This window comes from Lineus longissimus, chromosome 2 (assembly GCF_910592395.1).
Source record: "Lineus longissimus chromosome 2, tnLinLong1.2, whole genome shotgun sequence".
Lineage (NCBI taxonomy): Eukaryota > Metazoa > Nemertea > Pilidiophora > Heteronemertea > Lineidae > Lineus > Lineus longissimus.
This window is the reverse complement of record NC_088309.1, coordinates 15,444,119-15,466,836: the sequence shown is the minus strand read 5'-3', so window position 1 is coordinate 15,466,836 and position 22,718 is coordinate 15,444,119. Positions and strand designations below refer to the sequence as shown.

At 40.3% G+C, this 22,718-nt stretch overlaps 3 protein-coding genes across 8 annotated transcripts in view; 2 read left to right on the top strand and 1 right to left on the bottom strand.

The window, feature by feature from the left end:
* LOC135482676 (synaptic plasticity regulator PANTS-like) overlaps positions 1-6,005 on the top strand; it is a 52,490-nt gene extending 46,485 nt beyond the window's left edge. For 5 of the 6 annotated variants that reach the window (XM_064762928.1, XM_064762926.1, XM_064762927.1 and 2 more), the window contains exons 5-7: positions 4,111-4,198; positions 4,991-5,074; positions 5,422-6,005. In XM_064762928.1, coding sequence (XP_064618998.1) covers positions 4,111-4,198; positions 4,991-5,074; positions 5,422-5,939 — 690 coding nt within the window. In that variant the 3' untranslated portion in view covers positions 5,940-6,005. The remainder of the gene's footprint in view (positions 1-4,110; positions 4,199-4,990; positions 5,075-5,421) is intronic. The other variant, XM_064762931.1, reaches the window with a different exon arrangement.
* Positions 6,006-8,536: 2,531 nt separating this feature from the next.
* On the top strand, positions 8,537-10,553 carry LOC135482911 (uncharacterized; the record flags this gene model as incomplete). The annotated part of the gene is made up of 1 exon (XM_064763392.1): positions 8,537-10,553. A coding segment is annotated over one exon (1,170 nt), but the record flags the coding sequence as incomplete, so codon positions are not given.
* A 2,338-nt stretch (positions 10,554-12,891) lies between these two features.
* LOC135482909 (uncharacterized) lies at positions 12,892-19,522 on the bottom strand. Its single transcript, XM_064763391.1, has 9 exons — positions 19,246-19,522; positions 18,965-19,139; positions 18,528-18,838; positions 15,055-15,122; positions 14,620-14,651; positions 14,336-14,390; positions 14,124-14,171; positions 13,784-13,801; positions 12,892-12,933 (listed from the first exon to the last, which is right to left on the bottom strand). The coding sequence occupies exons 1-9, from the start codon at positions 19,520-19,522 to the stop codon at positions 12,892-12,894; spliced, it is 1,026 nt and encodes a 341-aa protein (XP_064619461.1).
* Positions 19,523-22,718: the final 3,196 nt, after the last annotated feature.

Here is a 22,718-nt window from a genome sequence, read left to right as displayed (position 1 = left end):
ACGGAACTCTTGAGAAATCTCAACTGGGAACCCTTAACATCACGACGGAAAAACCAACGCCTCATCCTTTTTTACCTAATAATAAATAAGAAAGTTGAAGTTCAACTTGACCCCAATCTGATCAACCCTGGAAGAAGGAACAGACTAATTTAAACTAGATGCAACACCGATGCGTACAGGAAATCTTTCATCATCCGTACAACTTCCGATTGGAATAGTTTAAGCGCAGACGCTCGCAGGGCTATTTCACCCACAGCGTTCAGGGCATGCCTCCCCAAGGCATGCTACTAACAAACCTTCCTTCCCCGCATGCCCACACCTCCACCTCGGTTATTATACGTCGACAGACGGCCAACCGAGTAATTGAAGAAGAAGAAGATCATTCTATGCACTAAGATGGTATGATGATGATGATGATAACATTCACACATCATCAATGATAATTTCTCTGGGGCCAACTCAACGTTGCGCGATATTATATCCCCACTTCTACATTTTTGGAAACGTCTCGGCAACACATCTGGGCAACAATAATTTGGCCCTGTATACACATGACAACATTCGGCAACAGGTTGGGCAACTTGTTATCGAATGTTTCTGAGAAAATTAGGATTTTGGACGGAAATTCATAAACAATGGAAGATTACAAGAGAAGATGTATTGTCGGGGGCTCTGCCATAATTTTACGTATCCTGATTGAAAGATGGCAAAGAATACGTAAAGATGAGAAAAGTGTGTGGACAAGACCATGAATATATATGAGAGACCAGCATGGGGCCTACCACTGTCTCCTGTCTACTGTCGTCCCATAAACAGGCACAACTTTCCCATACTGCGATAAGTTGTTCCACTTCACTCAATAACCATTCCTTGCTGGAGGCTGCTATTTTGACTACATCACATGGCTTCAGGTAGATCATGTGATTTGTGGCCTTTTTCTGATTGGATAAAACTCGACAACACTCTGCAACAAAATTGATTTTGTATTATTTCGACAACATTTGAGCAACATTTGGCCAACATGTTACCGAATGTTTCCGAACTGTACACACTGCCAACATTTTCGATAACATCGCACCTGGACAACATGTTGGCCAACATGTTTCCCAAAATGTTGTCAGTGTGTACTGAGCCCGACAACATGTTGAGCAACTTGTTATCAAATGTTTCTGAGAAAATGAGGATTTTGCACAGACATTCATAAACAATGGAAGATTCCAAGAGAAGAAGATGTATTGTCGGGGGCTCTGCCATAATTTTACGTATCCTGATTGAAAGATGGCAAAGAATACGTAAAGATGAGAAAAGTGTGTGGACAAGACCATGGATATATATGAGAGACCAGCATGGGGCCTACCACTGTCTCCTGTCTACTGTCGTCCCATAAACAGGCACAACTTTCCCATACTGCGATAAGTTGTTCCACTTCACTCAATAACCATTCCTTGCTGGAGGCTGCTATTTTGACTACATCACATGGCTTCAGGTAGATCATGTGATTTGTGGCCTGTTTCTGATTGGATAAAACTTGACAACACTCCGCAACAAAATTGATTTTTTTATTATTTCGACAACATTTGAGCAACTTTTGGCCAACATGTTATCGAATGTTTCCGAACTGTACACACTGTCTACATTTTCGATAACATCGCACCTGGACAACATGTTGGCCAACATGTTTCCCAAAATGTTGTCAGTGTGTACAGAGCTTTTACTCTCCAAGAATACTTAAAAATGTAAATTTTTGCATTAGAGTTATTGATTTACATTTATTTTTTACTTCCTTTCGTCCTACTTTTGAGACATGATGATGCATTGCGATCTTTGACAAGTGACTTGCTGAAAGTCAGACACCAGATATGACCAATGAATGAGTTAGACAATTGACTTTCCCAAGATCACACTCTTGATCACCCATCAATAATCACACACTGTTGAATTGCCCAGGGCATCACTCTAGTAGAGGAACAATCGTTGATATGGACCAGTCATTTTACCGACAAGTTATACTTCCCCAATATCAAGCTGTATTGTAAATGACTCATCTATAATTAGACAATTACATGTAATTAAAAGCCAATTAGAATTTGTCAAGATTTGATATCCACCAGATAGACAAGTATTACTTGATACCCTGATTTCATTCATGATTACTGCAAGGAACTGTGAAGAAAAATCTGATCGATTGAAACGTCCAAGCCACATACGCCAAGCCTGGGAGCAAAACGACTATAGGTGATAAATCAGTAAGCGAAAGACCGAATACCTGTCGCCGTACAATTTGTAAGGGGCCTTGCTGGCTGTGAGGAGCTTCAATCCACACTTTATAGCCCGGTGCTAATGAAACCTTTCTTGCAACATTTTTGCATTTACAATTTTCAATTCTACCAGTTTGATCGTGGCTTTCCACAGGGTTTATGCAGCAGAAGTTTGTTTTAACAATTCTGAGTTTTTGCACCAGCAATAAATTGAAGACAATAGGTGCATTAATAGGACAAAAAACTACTCTCTACTTGTTTTGAGACACCCATCATACACTGCTTTCAAAGACCAAAAAACCACTGGGACGACCTAATCCAAACTAAACTAGCACCCATTATAGCCTCCGTGCACAGCACAACCACCAATTCCCCTCCACGCTGGTCATGTCTCTCCCCAAGGACATGCAGATATTGCCCATGTGGACATTACCACATGGAAAAATTACAACACAGAAACTCAAGTTTGTTGTTAGAGCGAAAATATATGAAAGTACACTTTTGCCCATGATAATTAGTTTATTGTAATCTTACTTTAAAATTTTTCTAAAAAACCAGTTATATTTGTTTTAGAAGCCAAATCTCGCATCTAAAAAGTGTTATTTGACTAAATGCATTAAGTGGTAAAACACAATCAACGCCAAAAACAACATTTCTAATTCAAAGCTATGATATACCATTATAATGTATTAAAGGTAATACATACAAATTTGAAGGAAGAAATCCAAGATCAGTCTGATCTATGTCAGTAAACCTGCCGCCTGACTTCACTTTAATAGAAACCTACGCTGAATACATTGAATAAAACTTTCGACAATTGAACTTTGACCAATCAGCAATACCGATTTCATTATGGACGGATATACACTGAATACAAGTAATAAAACTTGCGATATTGAAACATTGACCAATCAGCAATACTGATTTCATTATGGATGGATATACACTGAATACAAGTAATAAAACTTGCGACAATACAACATTGACCAATCAGCAATACTGATTTCATTATGGATGGATATACACTGAACACAAGTAATAAAACTTGCGATATTGAAACATTGACCAATCAGCAATACTGATTTCATTATGGACGGATATACACTGAATACAAGTAATAAAACTTGCGACATTGAAACATTAACTCATTATATGCTATGTCGATTTCATTATGGACGGATATACAAAATTCAGTGTCAGAGGTTTTACATGTCATAGGGAGTCGTGTACCAAATTTCAAGTTCATAGCTTTAGCGGCTAAGAAACGTGCCATAGTTTCACTCAAATAGCCAATTTATGCCATTTGACCTCTGAGACCTTGAAAATTAGGTCAAATCAAAAACCTGTACGATGTGTGATGTATCGCTAGGAGAACCTACCATAAAAATGTTATCGAAAACAAGTCACTAATGAAATGGCCAGGGCCATTGTGCTCACCTCGTGGAAGAAAGATGGATGAATAGCATGGTATTGTGTCATGTAGTGGTAGGTTTGATGTAGGTCCAAGCAATTAAAATTTCCCCAAAATGGCCAATTTACAGCACATTTGACCTCTGTGACCTTGACAAGTAGGTCAAGTGGTGAATCATATTGGACCGAACTTCAGTCCCTGAGATCACCTGACTAAGAGGTACATGTGTACCAAATTTGGGATCAAGAGTCATTGCAGTTTAGAAACGTGCCATAAGTTACATCCTAACGGCCAATTTATGCCATTTGACCTCATGTGACCTAGGTCATAATGTGTACAAAGTTTCAAGTTCATAGCACAAGCGGTAAAGAAACGTGCCACACAGGATACAGACGACTTTTCTATAATCTCCACAGTTTTATCATTTCCATTTCCTTCCAGACAACGGAGCCATATTCCGATAGTGAAAGCGAGACGGATGGCTTACATGGCTTATGGATGTTTTCAGATACAGACTCTGACTCTTCAGGTAAGAACATAAACTGTTAAAAAAGTGCTGATGATTTTTAATACACCTTGCCAAATTGTTGAATAAATTCAATCATTTTTCCATATAACTTCTGGGTGTGGCTATTTTCAAATCTCGAGACAAGTTTTTCAATGCGATTAACCATTTTTACAAAATTTGAAAACCAGTTTATATAATATACTTGTACATTTTTCAGAGTCTAGAGTGCATAAACCATGTTAGCAACAGATCCGATTTTCATAATTATTAATAATTCAATTTACACACTATTTTTATCACAGGAAACGAGTTTGGTGAAGATCAGCAACCTAACAATAACATTTATGGATACACGCTCCAGAAACCAATAACAGTCAACTTATGCTTAAAGGAAAATAGAATGAAAAGGCCAAGGGCCATTGTGCTCACTGTATAGATATTTGGTGCCGATGATGGCACTATGAACAAATTACCAGCCCATATGTAAAACCACCTGCCAGTACAGAATATACAGTCCTGGAAAGATGTTTCTGAGCTGGGCATTTGAATTGAATTCCTTCATGTCTCACCAGTGCTGGCAAATGCAGGACAATATCAGCTACAGTTCTCACCTCACATGGATGCATGTGACCCTGAAGCACAAGTGGCTGTGTGAAGTGAGAACTATTGCTGACCTTGTTCTGCATTTGCCAGTACTGGTGCGATATGAAGGAAATTTATGCAAAGACCTGGCCCGAAACTTCTTTCCAGTACTGTATTGAGCACAGATTATCTAACATTCCGAACTCTTATTATTACATGTATATTTTGTAGTTACAGAAAAGGATGCCGGTTTAGATTTACCGAAGTCAAAGCCACTGGATATAAAGGAAGCGCCTTTGCGGAACCAAAAGAAAGGTAGTTGAATGTTAGTTAATCTGAATTTATCGATAACGACGACACACTTTGTTAAATACCTCATTTGAGATATCGTCCTCTGTGCTGGCAGGAAATATTGCCCTTACATGTGTACGAATTGAATCGACAACTGTCCTAAGTATCGGTTTAAAATTCTGGACATGCCCAGCCACTTTACGGCTGGAGCCCGAAACGCTCGAATACTTCAGTACCTCCTTCGGTACCAACGCCCTCAGGAGACCACTACACACAGCAGATGGCCATTGTAGCCTTTCTTATTCACTATGGTATTGTACCTAAAAAGACAAAAAGATACAATTACAGCATCAAAAAAACTTATTTTTCAGGCAAACCTGCTGATCCTTTCAACACTAAAATGGGTAGGCCGTCCAAGCTGAAACAGTACCCAGGCATACTGGGTGCAGCAGAAACATTTATAACCCATAATGGGTTTTCAGCCCACAAACGCCGCAGAACAGACACTGCAAGTTGCGGTGTGACCATAAATAATATAAGGAAGGACCTAATGAGGAGCGTACCTGAATTAAAAAGCATAAGCCAGAGTACAGTAGCAAGGCTACTCGAGCCTCCGAGATCCACCTCCATCTCTGCTGGCAGGTACACGTCTAGTATACATGCTCGAGTACCTGCCAAGCAGAATGACCTTGTGAAAGAACATCAAGATATACATTTCTGTAGAAGCCAGGTTCTTTTATTTAGGGAAATGTTCTCTGATCATTCTAATGTATCCAGAAGTATTATGGTAGCAGGAAGGGTTGGGCGTTTGTGGTTTCTGAGTCTGAGGGGGTTGGTGTCTGTTGACTGTGCTTTAAGAGAGACTAGGCATGGCGCCAGTCTCTCTTAAAGCACAGTCAACAGGCATTTGGTCTCAGTATTTGGGTTTTGATTGCCATGACTGTACCCCTGTAAAAGTCAGAGGAGGAGAAGTTTGGAATGATGAAAGCATTGAAGAAGAAGAAATGTTATTATATATTGAGGAAAGCAAAATTTATTATGAGACTAGAAGGCAGTGTCCTGACTTGATTATTTTGAAAATGGCAGTCTGAACACATTAAAAGGTGGAACATGGCATTTTATCGACTTTGAAGTGTTCCGCAGTTAAAGGGAGACTATAGGCAGCAGCTAGGTAGGCAAGATAAAGTCATACAAATTTGCCAATAGGGGTCAGTCATATCTCTAGGCATGGGGCCAGTCTCTCTTAAAGCACAGTCAACAGGCATTTGGTCTTAGTATTTGGGTACAGAATCAAGGCAGAATCAAGGCAGCTCAGAGAGCAATGATTGAACGATGCTGTGGACAAGTCCAAGGATACTGCATCAGTCACGACCAACTTCTCATCAGAAAGCGTCACCACCAGCATATTCAATGTTCAGTTCCAACCTGTACCAGTCCAATGCACGCCTGTCATGGTCAGCAGTGGTCAGCTTAGCGCGATATGGAACATTCTTCTGAAACTTAAGCGAGGGAAGTCTGCTCATTAGCCTATCTCGCGCACTGCTCCTTCTTGTCAAACATCGTAGTGAAATCGTGGTACAGTGGGGCGTCCTCGAGGATTGCAGCCGGTCGGACAGACGTGAGGTGGAATGTGGGCGGCTGCACTTCTTCGTTGATGTGCGATGGCAGATAGCACAGTTGTTGCGTTGCATGACAGCTGAAAGTGAATGTGATATCATAGAACTGAGGCGTTTGCAATGAGACTATAGGTGAAGTAGAAGCAAGGAGTGAAATGGGCCATCTTCCAGTGACTAATATACAGAGTAAGGGCACTGGGTGTTGTTAGATTCAGCATTGAATGTATTCCTCGTACAAGCGTGAATAGTGTGGACATACATCGAGAGGTGAGAGACCCCTATTGACTACTTCTTGTAACTTTATCTTGGATATTATATTAGTATTGAACTTCTAGCCATGGATTATGAAGAAATTGAAGTTGTAGGCATGGAATATGAAAAATTATTCAACGTTGAAAGACATAATTCCATGAGGCTTTGCCGTGATCGCAAAGGACGCGACGCGATTGGTTCACATGCTAATTAGGTATGATAATGATAATTACCTCTATAATGCTACTTGGATAGCGACTGTGTCGTTGATTGCAACAGTGGTCTATGTCAATGTGTGCCTGTAATGTCAATGAAGTATGATGAGGTGATGACGATAGTGCAATTGACTAGGTGGCGCATTTTAGAATCAGCAGTGAGCACTGTGTGTAACATGGTGGAGGCAGCGGAGATAATAACTGTGTCGAAAGTATTGTTATAGGGCCTTCCCTAGGCCCATGGGGTTATATTTACAATCCACGATTGAAAAGACGGAGTTTGATCGCATTCAACTATAAATCCATTGAACAGTTGTGTTCCTTGGCTTTAGTCAACCGATGACCTTTTGTTGGGCCATGATCGGGGATTGTAAACTGTAAATGTATTATGGACTGGGAGACGGGGAAACACAAGTGAAATAGACCAAAACAAGTGATTTTGGGGCTTTGGTTTAGACGCATGCCCCACATGCGCCATGCGGGATTATACGGTTCATGTGAACTTGTTGACATCTACATGATCTAGTGCCGTTATTGGTCATGGTACATGGTTGGTAGGCCTAATCATCATGGCAATATGTTTCAGGAAAAGCTCGGAGTAAAATGAACTGCCGATGAATAATGATGTTGTTCATGTTTACCATGTTTACTATACATAGCCATAGGGTATGCACTGGCCAGTGTACTTTCTGCACGTCGTCATGGTCATGTACGTGATACCTTGCATATTTTGTTTTTTGAATGCGCATGCTTTTTGGGCAAAATCACTTGTACCAACACTAATGAATAATGTCTTCTTATCCCTATGACTCCATACACAGTGAGGGCATTGTCCCATTCTCATCAAATGGTAACTTATTGTACCGTATTAGGGTGGAAGTTGGGCAGCAGATACCTACCGCTGCACGCCTGTCATAATCAGCAGTGATGAGCTTAGCGCGATATGGAACATTCTTCAGAAACTCAAGCGAGGGAAGTCTGCTCATTAGCATATCTTGCGCACTGCTCCTTATTGTCAAACATCGTAGTGAAATCGTAATGGAAAACGTCTGGCTTTGCGCCAGACGTTGAGACTAATAAGTGAAGAACTAGTAGGTAAAGAACTTCTACTTGCGCGAGACTGCTCTGATAAAATTATCATTGCAGAGACTACGGTGACGTACACATATATTTTTTACAATCAAAAATGCCCTCAAAAGACGACATGGAATGATTATTTTATTGATATTTCCTACTATATACCTTCCAATTATCACTTTATACAAATAGATCGGCGTTAGGTCGCATGCTTTTCTTTCCTGGTGACACTATAAAGCAAAATAGTTGCAACCCCGTAAATGCGCTATAAGTCCAATAATAAGTGACGGTGACCCGTTATAAATGTTTCGCCAGCTTCGCTTTTTTGCCACTACGCGGCGCGTTGGGCCCTTGAGTCAAGTATTCTATCTAGTGACGACAAAAACAAAGTAAATGTGGGGACTCTGGCTGTGTCCCGCTACATTCAAATTAGGAAAATATTTCCCACTTCAGATCGTCCAAATTACCATGACCATGACTTCCCTGAACCCAACAGCAAGCTCAATCCTTCAGGCTATCTAATGTTGAGTTCAAAAGATAGTTCAATCCCATCATCAGTCAAGGATGAAAATGGCCGAGACCATTTGTTTTGCCCTGTTACTGGTAATCTTCACTTATATTTGCGGGCAGTTCGATTTCATCCTTCCACAGCCATAAATCATGCCAATGATCTGTATACCATCATGTCTCGTAATATAAAACCAGTTGTTGGAGTAATCTCTGACGGAGGGCCAGACTGGTGCTTCAAAAGCATGCATAATATCTTTATTTATGGTCGGCTGTGGAAGGACTTGAATCTAGATTATTTTGGGATCACACAACATGCCCCGGGAAACTCCAAGGAGAATCCAATAGAGCATGCCTGGGCACCTCTCTCTAGAGATCTTGTTGGTGTGACACTCAGACGTAGGACAGAAGGCATGAGTGAGGTGCAAAATTTTGACCACGCAATCACAGAATGCTTGTCATATTGGAAAGGTGGCAAGTACGACGACTTCATGACAGACATGACTGGGGTTATGGGAGGATCTCTCCCATTTCCCTACAACGACTTCGAGAACATCAGGTCATCTTTTCAATCACTCAGACAGGATTCCGAATATGCGGACGAGTTCCGTTTTATTCTGAATCATTGCACTCGGAGGTGCCATGGCATTGAGTACATGAAATGTTTCAGCCATGACTGCAGTCACTGCACAGCAAATGTCATTCAGGCGACCACTTTCATGCAGCAGATCCACAAGCAAGGCTGCATGAGTTTTTCACCTGCACCTGACCCAGCTTTTCCTGGACATTACCAGACATATCTGGACATGAAGACAATGACAGTGTATGACAAGCTTGATAACTTTTGCCCAAGTAACACACTGGGCTCTTGTGGCTACGGTTGCAGGTATGTCTTCTTGTCCAACACAGACTGGGAAAGGCATATGAAATTTATGCACCCCATTCAAAGGAGAGAAGAGATGAAAGCGAAAAGAAACAAAAGTAAGTAAGTAAGTAAGTAAGTATCAAGACTGATGATGACTACGACTACAGATGACACTCAATTGCAATCACAGCTGCCAGTCATATTTTTTTTGAGATACTTTTGACTGTGTTTTTAATGATACAAAGGTGCAGGTTGATACCATGTGCAATGCTCAGTGACACCAGACAGAATACAGTGACTCATGACAAATTGACAACTGACGATAAATGACTTGTACAAATAATTATAAGATATATATCACCGGGATATAGCAATATATCAATATATATGATAAATCACTTGTCACCTCTGGGCCCCCCCCCGAGGGTTTTGCTATGAACAAACACAGTTGGAGTTTCTAATAAAGTGATCCATCACACACAGGGATTACTCTTTATGCTGACACTATGCGTCGCAATGAAATAATCATCTGAAAATATCTATCATTATTTATAAACTTACTTTGAAAGGGGAATCGAGAAAATGCCACCGCCAATCACAACATTTCTGAAAAAAACCCAAAACAATTTAATATGAGAGGCCAGTGACCATTGTGCTCGCCATATAGATAATTGGTGGTTAATAGGAATTCATCGTGGTTAAGAAACATGCACATGTATATTGCTTTACAGTTAGAGGTTTTGCCCCCTGGTGGCCTAGTTGAGAAACAGATCAAGTGGAATTTTGGCATCCGAGGTTTAATATCTGACATTGACGGCAGACAGTGCAGTTTTGTACCTTCTGGTTCAAATCGATTCAGTGTATATAGCGATGGTAGAAAGTAGTTCCACTATTTCTGCAGTGTTTTGTCTGGTAATTCTGCAATACTCACCCATTATCTACAGATGTTGCAGTCGGGCAATTTAAATTTGTTGAGGTAGATCTGAAAGAGATTTGATAAATAGTTGAACTCTGAAAGCAAGATCAATACATCTATTGCTTGGTATTCCTCATTTCTATAAATAATACTATGTTATGGTCTTGATTTCCATGGATGATGTACATTAGCCCCTGTCCAAACCTGTGTCAGCAACTAAACCTCCTAATGAAGCAAATCCAAGATATCAACGGCTCAGTGCATGACACTGTTGAAAAATCAGACCTTCTTTGCTGCCTTGCTCCACTGCAATACTCACTCAAAGGTGTTCATGGGGATTTCCAGTTCAGGTGCAATCAAAGGTACAGTAGGGCAATTTGAGGTAGATCTGAAAGAGATTTGATAAACAGTTGAACTCTGAAAGCAAGATCAATACATCTATTGCTTGGTATTCCTCATTTCTATAAATAATACTATGTTATGGTCTTGATTTCCATGGATGATGTACATTAGCCCCTGTCCAAACCTGTGTCAGCAACTAAACCTCCTAATGAAGCAAATCCAAGATATCAACGGCTCAGTGCATGACACTGTTGAAAAATCAGACCTTCTTTGCTGCCTTGCTCCACTGCAATACTCACTCAAAGGTGTTCATGGGGATTTCCAGTTCAGGTGCAATCAAAGGTACAGTAGGGCAATTTGAGGTAGATCTGAAAGAGATTTGATAAACAGTTGAACTCTGAAAGCAAGATCAATACATCTATTGCTTGGTATTCCTCATTTCTATAAATAATCATTAGGAGAAATGGAGCAAGTCCGCTATCCGTAAGGTGGCAGCACCGTTCACATCGCCAGCCAATCAGAGGCCCGCAATCGCTACCATGGATCCCGCAACAACAAGTTTGGAATTGCCACGCACTCGCGGCGTTAATCCCGATTATTGTCAAGTAATGTAAAGTGTGCTCCTGTTGCATTTGTGAAGAAGATTCAGTGGGTTTTTGCTCGAAAATTGACCTCCAAGGAGTAACGACCCCCCCCCCCCCCCCCGGCCAGGCCACACCCCACACCCTGCTAACAGGACCACACATTGGAGTAATCAGGCCAGGGTCACACCACATCCATGCACCACCGAATCATCTTCACGAAATTACAACATTCTGAAAATGGTCTTCCAAGGAATAACGACCCCGCCCCCCCCCCCCCCCCCCCCCCCGGCCAGGCCACACCCGGCCCACACCCTGCTAACAGGACAACACATTGGAGTAATCAGGCCAGGTCCACACCACACCCATACACAACCGAAACATCCTCAAGGTAATGTAAAGTGTGCTCCTGTTGCATTTTAAGGAAGAAGAATCAATGGGTTTTTCTTGATTTGGACTCTGACGAAATTACAACATTCTGAAAATAGTCGATTTTGAGGACCCCAATGTTCAACGGTGAAGTTTCTTCAAATACGCTCAAACTTGATGGAGGTGCTCTATACGGTATCGCCATCTGCACTTGCTATCGGCAACTAAAATCCATGCAACGCGCGCGAAGTTACAAGCCTTCAAAGTCACTACATTCTCTAATTTTGCCATTTTTCAAAGCAATTCTAATGCATTTAGGCTTGGAAAATCGGGCAAATTTCACCGTCGATGTGTTCAACTTAAAATTTTCTTCAAATTACTTGAAATTTGGCCAGGGGATAGATATATATTATATCCTTCATGTCTGCTATCGGCAACTTGCCCCCAGTTCCCCTGGAAGCCGTGAGATGGCAATACCTACGTGCTCAATGTATTTTCTATTGACCGGCTGGTCTGCCAATTAGGTCAGATCGGGTCACGTCTGCGCATGCGCGGGGTTGAGTTTATGCTTTTCTCGTAATGTACTATGTTATGGTCTTGATTTCCATGGATGATGTACATTAGCCCCTGTCCAAACCTGTGTCAGCAACTAAACCTCCTAATGAAGCAAATCCAAGATATCAACGGCTCAGTGCATAACACTGTTGAAAAATCAGACCTTCTTTGCTGCCTTGCTCGACTGCAATACTCACTCAAAGGTGTTCATGGGGATTTCCAGTTCAGGTGCAATCAAAGGTACAGTAGGGCAATTTGAGGTAGATCTGAAAGAGATTTGATAAACAGTTGAACTCTGAAAGCAAGATCAATACATCTATTGCTTGGTATTCCTCATTTCTATAAATAATACTATGTTATGGTCTTGATTTCCATGGATGATGTACATTAGCCCCTGTCCAAACCTGTGTCAGTAACTAAACCTCCTAATGAAGCAAATCCAAGATATCAACGGCTCAGTGCATAACACTGTTGAAAAATCAGACCTTCTTTGCTGCCTTGCTCCACTGCAATACTCACTCAAAGGTGTTCATGGGGATTTCCAGTTCAGGTGCAATCAAGGGTACAGTAGGGCAATTTGAGGTAGATCTGAAAGAGATTTGATAAATAGTTGAACTCTGAAAGCAAGATCAATACGGACGATGACGGACGCCAAGACCCATGTACGGATGACAACGACGGATGACGGACAATGCGGTGTTGTATAGACTCCCCTAAGGTGAGCCAACAAGTAATATTTTACATAATTCCATCCATTTTTTATGTATATGTTGAGGCTATATTCTTCTTCTTCTGAGAGTGTTTTGCTCATGGTCTCGTGGTCATGGTTTTATTTTTCATTGGAAAACAAATACAAGGATTCTTGTTATTTGTTCAATTTCTGATTTCTAAGTGTTCAGGCCACCCTTCTTCTTTATAGTATATTGTCGAGAAATACATACTTCCTGTGGTGAATTTTTGAATGAAGCAGATTAATGATTTCTTGATTCTGCTCCAAAATTTTTGCATTTTTTTTTGAATGATTTGGTCATTCTGACTCTTGATGTGATTGATGTCTGTCATAATCTGGAAGCAAACGTTTTCTGGGATAAACAAAGGTTCTGTCATGCACATCTTTGAAATTGTAGCCAAAAAGCCAACTTGTTTGAAGGCCAGCCTTGAATACAAAGACTGAGATTAAAGATTCTCGGCAATCTGGGCAATCTACTTGCCTTATATTAAGAAAATAACATCCTTTAAATCACAATTACAACAAATTCTTGTATGGTTTTACAAGCAATTCATGTTGTCGTCTTTTTTAGTAACGGTAAAATGTGTAACATGGCATATTTTTGTTTTTAATTGACACAGACTTGAAGAAATGTACTGGTGAGAAAACACCTAAATTTCATAAAGGGATGCATATGTCTCTATGATTGTTGTCCGGATTCTTACTTACATTAAGATCATAGAGCAGCTGAAATGTGAAAGAAGTCAAATTAATCAGTGTCCTTCATAGAGGGTGTCCTTTAGAGAGGTGCTTGCCTCAGGAGACTTCAATCCACATGTCAAAGTGTAACGGGTAACTTCTGATTTTAGCATAACATGTGCAGTATTTAATTTTGAAGCATTTGCCGCAAACATTCTGAAATTGAAGTTTCTTGCATCATATGTAACTGTAAATGGAAATTATGCAGAATTTTTTCATTCATGTGGCAACAACGTCAACTTTGTAATTGCAAAAGTTGTAATACCTGATGTTGGAATGTTTTTTAAAGACAAATATATAGACTACTCACATTTGACGTTTCTTTGTTAAGGTCGCCGAGAACTGTAATAAGGAATATCTGTAAATAAAAAAAATCAATAGATTGATAATTTACTAGTAATGCTTCAGTCTTTTTATTATCTTCACTTTAATATATTCAGCTTGTAATTGTTAAGAGTCCTGTTCGATGGATTGTAATCAATTCAATTATATGATTTCAAAATAGTTATAAATAATACTTACATTCACAGTCAATAGTACTTTGTTGCAGTACATGTAGATCAGTTGTTTCAGCAATCTAAAAATTACAGAAACAAACCAAAAATATAGTGTATATAAGTATGAACCAATAATGGATGTCGCTCAACTGGAAAATAGTTAGCCTTTTAAAGCAAATGGACTCACCTTTGCCTCCACAATTGATTCCTAGTTTATATTTATATCAACCTCTGAGTCTGACTGCGACAGCCACATTCGAGGGACGATTGGGTGAAACAAATGTTTTTTAAAGAAAAAGATATACTCACATTTGACTTTTCTTCGTTCGGGTCGGCCAGAACTGTAATAAGGAATATTTGTAAATAAAAAAATCAATAGATTGATAATTTACTAGTAATGCTTCAGTCTTTTTATTATCTTCACTTTAATATATTCAGCTTGTAATTGTTAAGAGTCCTGTTCGATGGATTGTAATCAATTCCATTATATGATTTCAAAATAGTTATAAATAATACTTACATTCACAGTCAATAGTACTTTGTTGCAGTACATGTAGATCAGTTGTTCGAGGGATGAGTGGGTGTAACGACTAGTATTGTCGCGAAATGGAGGCGAGGGAAAGGAAGGGAATGCAGGGAGCCTAACGTACAGCAGTAAATTTTAGGGAAAAAAAATATGTTAAAGAAAAGTTCATGTGAAATGTGCCAACTGCAATTCATGTTTGTCAAATATTGCCTACTCACCTCTTCGTAGGCCCAATTCACATCAGAAAGAAAAGACTGCAAACTTGCAGGTTTTTTCTTTAACAATGCTGAAAAGAACAAAAATAATTCTGTGAACATCATGGGCATTCAGCATATTCGAATATGGGCGCATCTCCAATCATCTGCAGCTGCTGTGTCAAACCCCCTTAGCCATTGTATTAGCTGCTTCGATCCAACTGAAATATATATATCAGACTTTATTGAAGTAAAAAAAAATACATACAAGATTGAACAAAGGGATATGGCAAAATTAGGAATCACTAGCCCTAATTAGATAATTATTCATGCTTTTACAATGAATTCAGGAATCTTACATGACCCAGTGCCCTTCCTGTGCATACTAGTCACCCGAAGATGGCCAATTTAACCCGCTGCTCTGCCTATCAGTCAGGGACAACTTGTGAATGTGAAATAACGATATAAAGAAAATGATAAGAACGAAAAATATGCAAATGCAAACATCAATAATAACATAAATTTGAATGTAATGGTTTTTATTATTTCATGTTTGTTGTCCTATCATTAGTATCAATATGTTCATGTGTAGACCAGAGTCAAGTCCTATCAGTGATAGATAGATAATAAAGTTGTCATAGGGAGATCAATGGCATAGTGGTCTAGTGCCGGGCGCATAATCAGGAAGAACTGGGTTTGAATAGCTGGTTCATATTTTCTTGAAAAAGGCACTTTGCCCTAATTGGTTTTCTAAATGGGTAGATGCCGGCAGAGATGGCAAAATATGAATGTTAGCCCTAAGCACTGTATAGGTGCGGCTGATTGTGAAGTGCTTTGGTTAATTGAAACCAGTTAAATAATGCATGGGTAAAACTTGATACAAATTGACAGGACAATATCATTTTTTTAACAATAACAGTTGCCATACCCTTTCAAGTTGAATCTAAAAAAATTAACAACCAAACAATTTTATTTTAGCAAAAAATGAAGATTTCAAAAAATTTGAGGAAAAAAAGACAACACTAACAGAGGCAGTGACAGGGTTGCTAACATGACCTGCCTTTTCAGTTCTAAACTGAGGAAGAGGAAAAAAGGTGCAAGGCAAAAATGACCCGATTGGAGTGACATCCTCTGTTATAAGTTTTACATAAAACTTCATTTAAAGATTTTACATTTTGGCAATGAGTGAGTAACTTTTAGAGAGGGGTTCTATTGTAAAATAAATAATAACAGAAAGTAGCTAAGAATACTTACACTGCCAGGTCAGAATGATTAAAGACAACAACTCTCCCATCACAAACGGATTCTAGCCTGCAGGGCCAAATTGCCTTGGTCTTGGGCAATTTAGCCCAGACAAATTTACCAGCCTCTGCAATAGAACAATAAAATCATAAAAAGTGGAAACATCGTTAAATACCATGTAATTATTTAATGTCATGGGCCATGGTGTTTTCTACCATCAAAATCCTGGTTCCTAAACAAGCCAATTCCAATGGTTGGATGAAAATTGCCAAGAATTGGATGGAAGGCACGTACAGAACATGAAGAATTGTTAAGATAAATAAAATATTCAGATTATTGGGAGGCAGTGTAAACCACTTATCAAGGGGCCTTGGTACAAAATATCAATTATAAATTCTGTGAACATACTATTGCATCACTGCCATCAGTGCATGCCTGCTTCGAAGCAGGAAAGCCAGAGGCTGATCTTGATGCCGAGCAACTTTCATGTGATTCAATTTTCAACTGCAATTCCTTCTTTGTGTATCATACAGGTCGGTACAACAGTTCAAACCAATTCAGCAATGATGACGAACGAGCAATACTAATGATATCAATTTATCAAATAGGCCTTTTCGACGAAGAGTAATCAGAGCCAAAACAAGTGAAATGTGACGATCAGAACATGTCAGAAGTAATAAGGGGCCAACAAACCAGGCGGAGGAAGACACTGTCGAGTAGTTTAGAAGAAGAAGTCACTGATTCGAACTGAAGGCAACAACAAACAAGCAGCAAACAAGACTGCATGACCGAACAACAAATGACCTTTGGTTCTTTGTGCCTATATTTAGGTTTGTTTGAGCCCGCAATGACTTCCTCTGCCGGGGCGCCTGGGCCCATATTCATAAACGTACTTAAGTCAAAGTTTGACACCTATCTACCTACTTAACTCAAGTATCATACTTAAGTGGAATTCAATATCCTACTTATCCAAAGTATGATACTCAAATTCCTACTTATATTTAAGACACCTCCAGACCTGTCTTAACTTTGAGTAGGTTGGGTGTTCGCTATAAAAAAATCAATTTAGACTCTACATTGGTGGAGAATGGCTGTGTTTATGATCGCTGCGCTAGAAGAACTGGAAGGACAACGTGCTATGCGGCGAGAGAGGGTATTTCGGGACCGTGTCCATCCGTTGGACATCTATAACGATGTGCAACTTTATCAACGATATCGTTTCGATAGGCAAACCATTTTGGAACTGATTGATGTGGTAGGTGATGAACTTGAGCCACAGACGTTGAGGAATCATGCTCTACCAAGTTCACTAAAACTACTTGCTGCCCTTCGATTTTATGCTTCCGGGTCATTTCAAATGGTCACAGGTGATACAGTGCACGTATCACAACCAACAATGTGTAGAGTGATTTCCCAAGTGACCCATGCACTGCTTCCTCTGTTGCCAAGAGCCGTGGAATTTCCAAGTATTGCAAATATTCCGAACATTGTCGCCGAGTTTCATGAAATTGCGAACTTTCCCTGTGTTGTTGGTTTGGTCGACGGCACACACATTTGGATTCAAGGCCCTAGCCAGCACGAGTGGCGCTACGTCAACCGGAAGAACTATTACTCAATAAATACCCAAGTCGTGATGGATGCTAGATGTCGATTCATCAACGTGGTAGCAAAATGGCCAGGAAGTACCCACGACTCTGTGATTCTTAGGGAAAGTGCACTTCCACGAGTTTTTGAGGAACGAGCAGCAGACGAATTGCTTTTGGGAGATAGTGGGTACCCACTGAGACCATGGCTCATGACACCTTTCCTCAATCCTAACACTGCCCAACAACGTGCCTACAACAGAGCTCATAAGAGAACAAGATGTTTGGTGGAAAGAGGCATTGGACAATGGAAAAGAAGATTCCACTGTCTCCACGGCAAATTGAGATACAACCCGAGAAAATCATGTGAGATAATTGGCGTGTGTGCACTTCTACACAATATTGCCATCAACAGAGGGCTGCCCGATTTTGACGAACAACCAATCGAACTGCGACCGCAACCCGATGTTGATCCAGAAAACGTAGTTCCCTTACCTGACAGAGCATACGGGGTTGGGAGAAGAAATCAATTGGTAAATGTCCACTTCTAATGATCAAGGTGAGTTTAGTTTAGTCAAGATATACATTTTGTTTTTATTTTCACAAAAGTTACACATCAAAGATTGGTTAGAGAGTAATCGTATGGTCGGTTATTGCTCATATCATAATTGCCAACTTCATCTCGTTCAAGCTTTCTCTTCTTAAGTTGCAACACTTCAATTTCTAAAACAAGTTTAGTTTTCTCCAATTTAAGCTTTTCGATTTCTAATGTGGACCTCGTCTTCTCGAGATCCAAAAGCTCTGCGTGGCTGGCTGCTCGGGCTGTAGCTTCTTCATTGACACTGGCTTTTTGTTTCTTCGTAGCTGATTCCACGTCTGGCAAAGGGGGACAAGGATCCGGAATTGCAGACGGTGTAAGACTCCTTCTCGTTGTAAGAAGTTGACTGCATGCTTGCGATTGCTGTTCACGAATGGAATCCGTACTGTAAAATAAACAATGGTTGCGATTACCGTACAGGTAAATGTACACGTAAATGTAAATTGACTATTTCTTTGAATCAGGATTGATTGCAGCCAGTATTTGGACTGATTGCAGTACATGTACTTGCCTTGAACTACTACTTCCACTTGCCGTAGATGTACTTGTAGTGGGAGTATTTGAGACAACAGCCGGCGTGTTTTCAATGCCACCTTCTATCCCTGTGAGTGTTGGGTCATCTTCACCCAAAATTGCCAACACTTTCTGCGAAATCAGTGACGGTTCAACTGGTGCCGGTCCTCCTCCTAAAGGATAAATGCAAATAATTGAATACAGCATGATAAAAAAACTGTTGTTAAAATTATTTTTTGTTGTATTAAATGTTAAACTTGAAAGTTATTTTGCTCTCACCTGTTTTAGCTAGCTCTTTACGATATTTCCTGTATTCATCCTTTGCATTTGAACACAAATTCTGCCATTTCTTGAGATAGTCAGCATCGGACCTCGTAACCGACGGATTTCGCCTATTCATGGCGGAGGTGATATTCTGCCACGCATCATGTTTCTTCTTATTTGAAATATTGGCACTGAACTTTCCCGTCACTACATTAAATACATTCTCATATTCCTCGCAAAGTCGATATTTTTCACCTTCCGAAAAATTTGGCTTGCGCTTAGCCTTGTCCATGCTGAATAGATAGGACTATGAAGAATGTGCATACCATCCGAGGCCTTCCCATGCAATTTAGACCGCCCCAATACCTTCCCAAACCACAAAAATGAGCAACATAATCTATGAAATGCGATCACCAACCCTGGGAATGTCTCGGAAAAACGTTTAAGCATGATGCCTAAATATAGGTATCATACTTAACAATGTATGACACTAAGGACGGTTTATGAATTCCAACATAAGTATCATGACTATTAAAGTATGACACATAGAGTTTAGGTGACTTATCTTAGGAATTTTTATGAATATGGGCCCTGGTGTATAAAAAGGGTCTAGGCCTAGCCTATTGCCGGCAATGACTGTGTGTGACCATGGCCTACGAGTGTTCACGGTGGTCACATTCAAAATATACCCAGTGCGCAGCAATGATCTTTGAATTGTCTTGAGCAGACGACAATTTATGTGAAAGTCATAATTGATGTCTAGGCCTAGGTGTTGAGTGTTGGCCTATGTGCATACACAAGCATGCATGCATGCATGCACTGCAGTGAATCACTGAGTGATGAACTGCCAGACAAAGTCACAGCTCGTCTATCAACAGCTTACATAATACATTGCATGTTTGTTTATGATGCAGCCAATGACAGCATGATCAACAAAATACCGCATTATCTGATAATCCGATCAAGTCTAAAATTCTTGCAAAAAAGACTTTGAAGTTCTTCAAAACCTAACAAAAATGACTCACCAACGTTGTTTTCATCCTCAGACGCCATTTTCGTATCAAGCAGTGGCCGGTGATTCGTAGTCTTCGATTTCCCGGGGATAAAATCATCCGATAGTTCAGTGCACGTCCTTAATTATATCCTCAATATATATAAAACAAAGGAATGTACAGAGTACGAAGCAAAGCAAGTCTTGTTTGATTTTAAATAAATTGAAAATGATTTTTCAATATTTAAAACAAGCAATACAAAATACGGCCGAGAATCGTTAGTTGAACGAGCGGGAAAGAATTGATGGCGAATTGATGGCGAAATTCGCATGACATGCATGATATTCGCTCTGTTCCGATGGCCGGCGATAGCGAATCAGGCGCGATTTTATTGATTTAGGCGAAATAAAATATCGCCTGCGATTTTTATTCAGTCTGAATTTTCGCATGGAAAAATAGAATCGCCGAAGCAGGCAGCGATTTGGAGGCGAATGAGTGTGGCGATATTCGACCAGGCGGCGAATTTTCGCCCCGATTCGCCCAGCGAATATTCGCGTGCGGACTTTGGACGTGATCCCTAAAGAGTCTACAACAAATGATGACGAAACGTGCCACCAGGGGTGAAATTATAGAGTTTGACCTCTGTGACCTTAAAAAGTAGGTCAAATCAAAAACCCAGGTATCATGTCATGTAGTCTCTTCAGAGGTATCCACAGAAAAAAATTCAAGATCCTAGCTATCAGCATTCATGAGATATGGACAAAATAAGGTTTTCAAAGATGGCCGCCTGGATCCCAGAAAGTAGGTCAAATTGCAATGATTTTCGGTATGTCAGGTCATGCTGTCATGAGGCATCCACACACCAAGTTTCAACCTCCTAGACTCTATGGTTAGCAAACGTGCCACCTGCGGTGAAATTATAGAGTTTGACCTCTCTCACCTTGAAAAGTAGGTCAAATCAAAAACCCGGGTATTATGTCATGTAGTCTCTTCAGAGGTACCCACAGAAAAAAATTCAAGATCCTAGCTATCAGCATTCATGAGATATTGACAAAATAAGGTTTTCAAAGATGGCCGCCTGTAGCCAAGAAAGTAGGTCGAATTGGAATGATTTTCGGTATGTCAGGTCATGTTGTCATGAGACATCCACACACCAAGTTTCAACCTTCTAGACGCAATGGTGAGCAAACGTGCCACCATTGTTGACGGACGCCGGCCGGACGGACGGACGGACAGACGACGGACAAGACGTGATGACATAAGCTCACCCAGGTGAGCTAAAAATACCCCGAAATATTAATTCAAAGTTATCCAAAATCAAGGACAATATACAAGAGACCAACCTTTATAAGATAACACAGTCCTTGCCTTGATTACATTGCAGAGGATATTTTGAGAAAGAATTGCGAAAGATGCACGAGAAATGTCGCATCGCTGAGAGTGCAATCCGGGGGTGCAATAATAGGGAGGTTCCGCACCGCCTACGATTACGATTACGATTACGATTTGTGTATGACGTCATCAATTTTTGCAGCAACGTCATCAGCCCTGAAATCGTCTGCGGCATATTCGGTTCGTTTCTACGACGATGGCGGCTAATCTTCGTAAGTGATAAACGATCATCGAGAACGTCAATTTCATGCACTTCCAAAGTATCCTGGGTCACGTTTTTCACAAACAATATATTTTGACTATGCCCTCCAGACGTAGGACCTGCAAATTTCATGGTCAAAGCTGTTTTAGACCGTCACGACTGCAATGAAATTGGAATGCAAATTCGCTCTGTTCGTGAGCCGTGGGTTTCTTGAATGACATCAAGAGTATTTTTGCGGAACTGAATTTAGCTGCTTCTCGACGCGATTACGATTACGATTACGTTTTCCGAAATCGTAATCGTAATCGTAATCGTAGGCGGTGCAGAACCTCCCTATTGATATACGGACTGCACGAGAATGAACGGGAGCATTTCTCGTGCAGTCCGGGCTCCTGACGTTTTCTCTTTTGCGACATTTTCATTGTAGCACTTTGCGACGTCATAAATTTATTCCTCACACCGATGATTTTTTGTGGTCGCGACGTCATCAGGTCGACGTCAACTCAAAATTTACGTCTTACTTGACGTCGTCACGTCTTGAGAGTTTTTTGGTAAAAAATGACAAAAACTTGCCTTTAAAAGACGATTTAATCATAATTTCTTTAATGTTTATTGGGATGTGTGGTATATGATAAATATAAGCGGTCTCGAGCTTTCAGGCCGCAGAAAATCATCTCGTGCTGATCCGGCGACTCGGACCGGTCACGAAGTCGGTTTTCCTATTTGACACAGAAGTGCAGCGAAATGACTGTACAGCTCCCCAACAAAGGGAAGTTCAAGTCGCGCTATGCCTTGCTCACTTCTCTGTGTCACTTTTTCGGTGGCCATCTTCAAATTATAGATCCATACTATAAATTGGGAACAACGTTTACATAAATTTGGCCACTCTTTTGCTATTTTCT

Coding starts and splice junctions, on each gene's coding strand:
- LOC135482909 (XM_064763391.1), bottom strand. CDS start 19,522: ATGGACAAGGCTAAGCGCAAGCCAAATTTTTCGGAAGGTGAAAAATAT. Junction 15,123..18,527: donor GCTTGAACGAGATGAAGTTG/GCAATTATGATA, acceptor TGTTCTTTTCAG/CATTGTTAAAGAAAAAACCT. Junction 14,391..14,619: donor CGAACGAAGAAAAGTCAAAT/GTGAGTATATCT, acceptor TGTAATTTTTAG/ATTGCTGAAACAACTGATCT.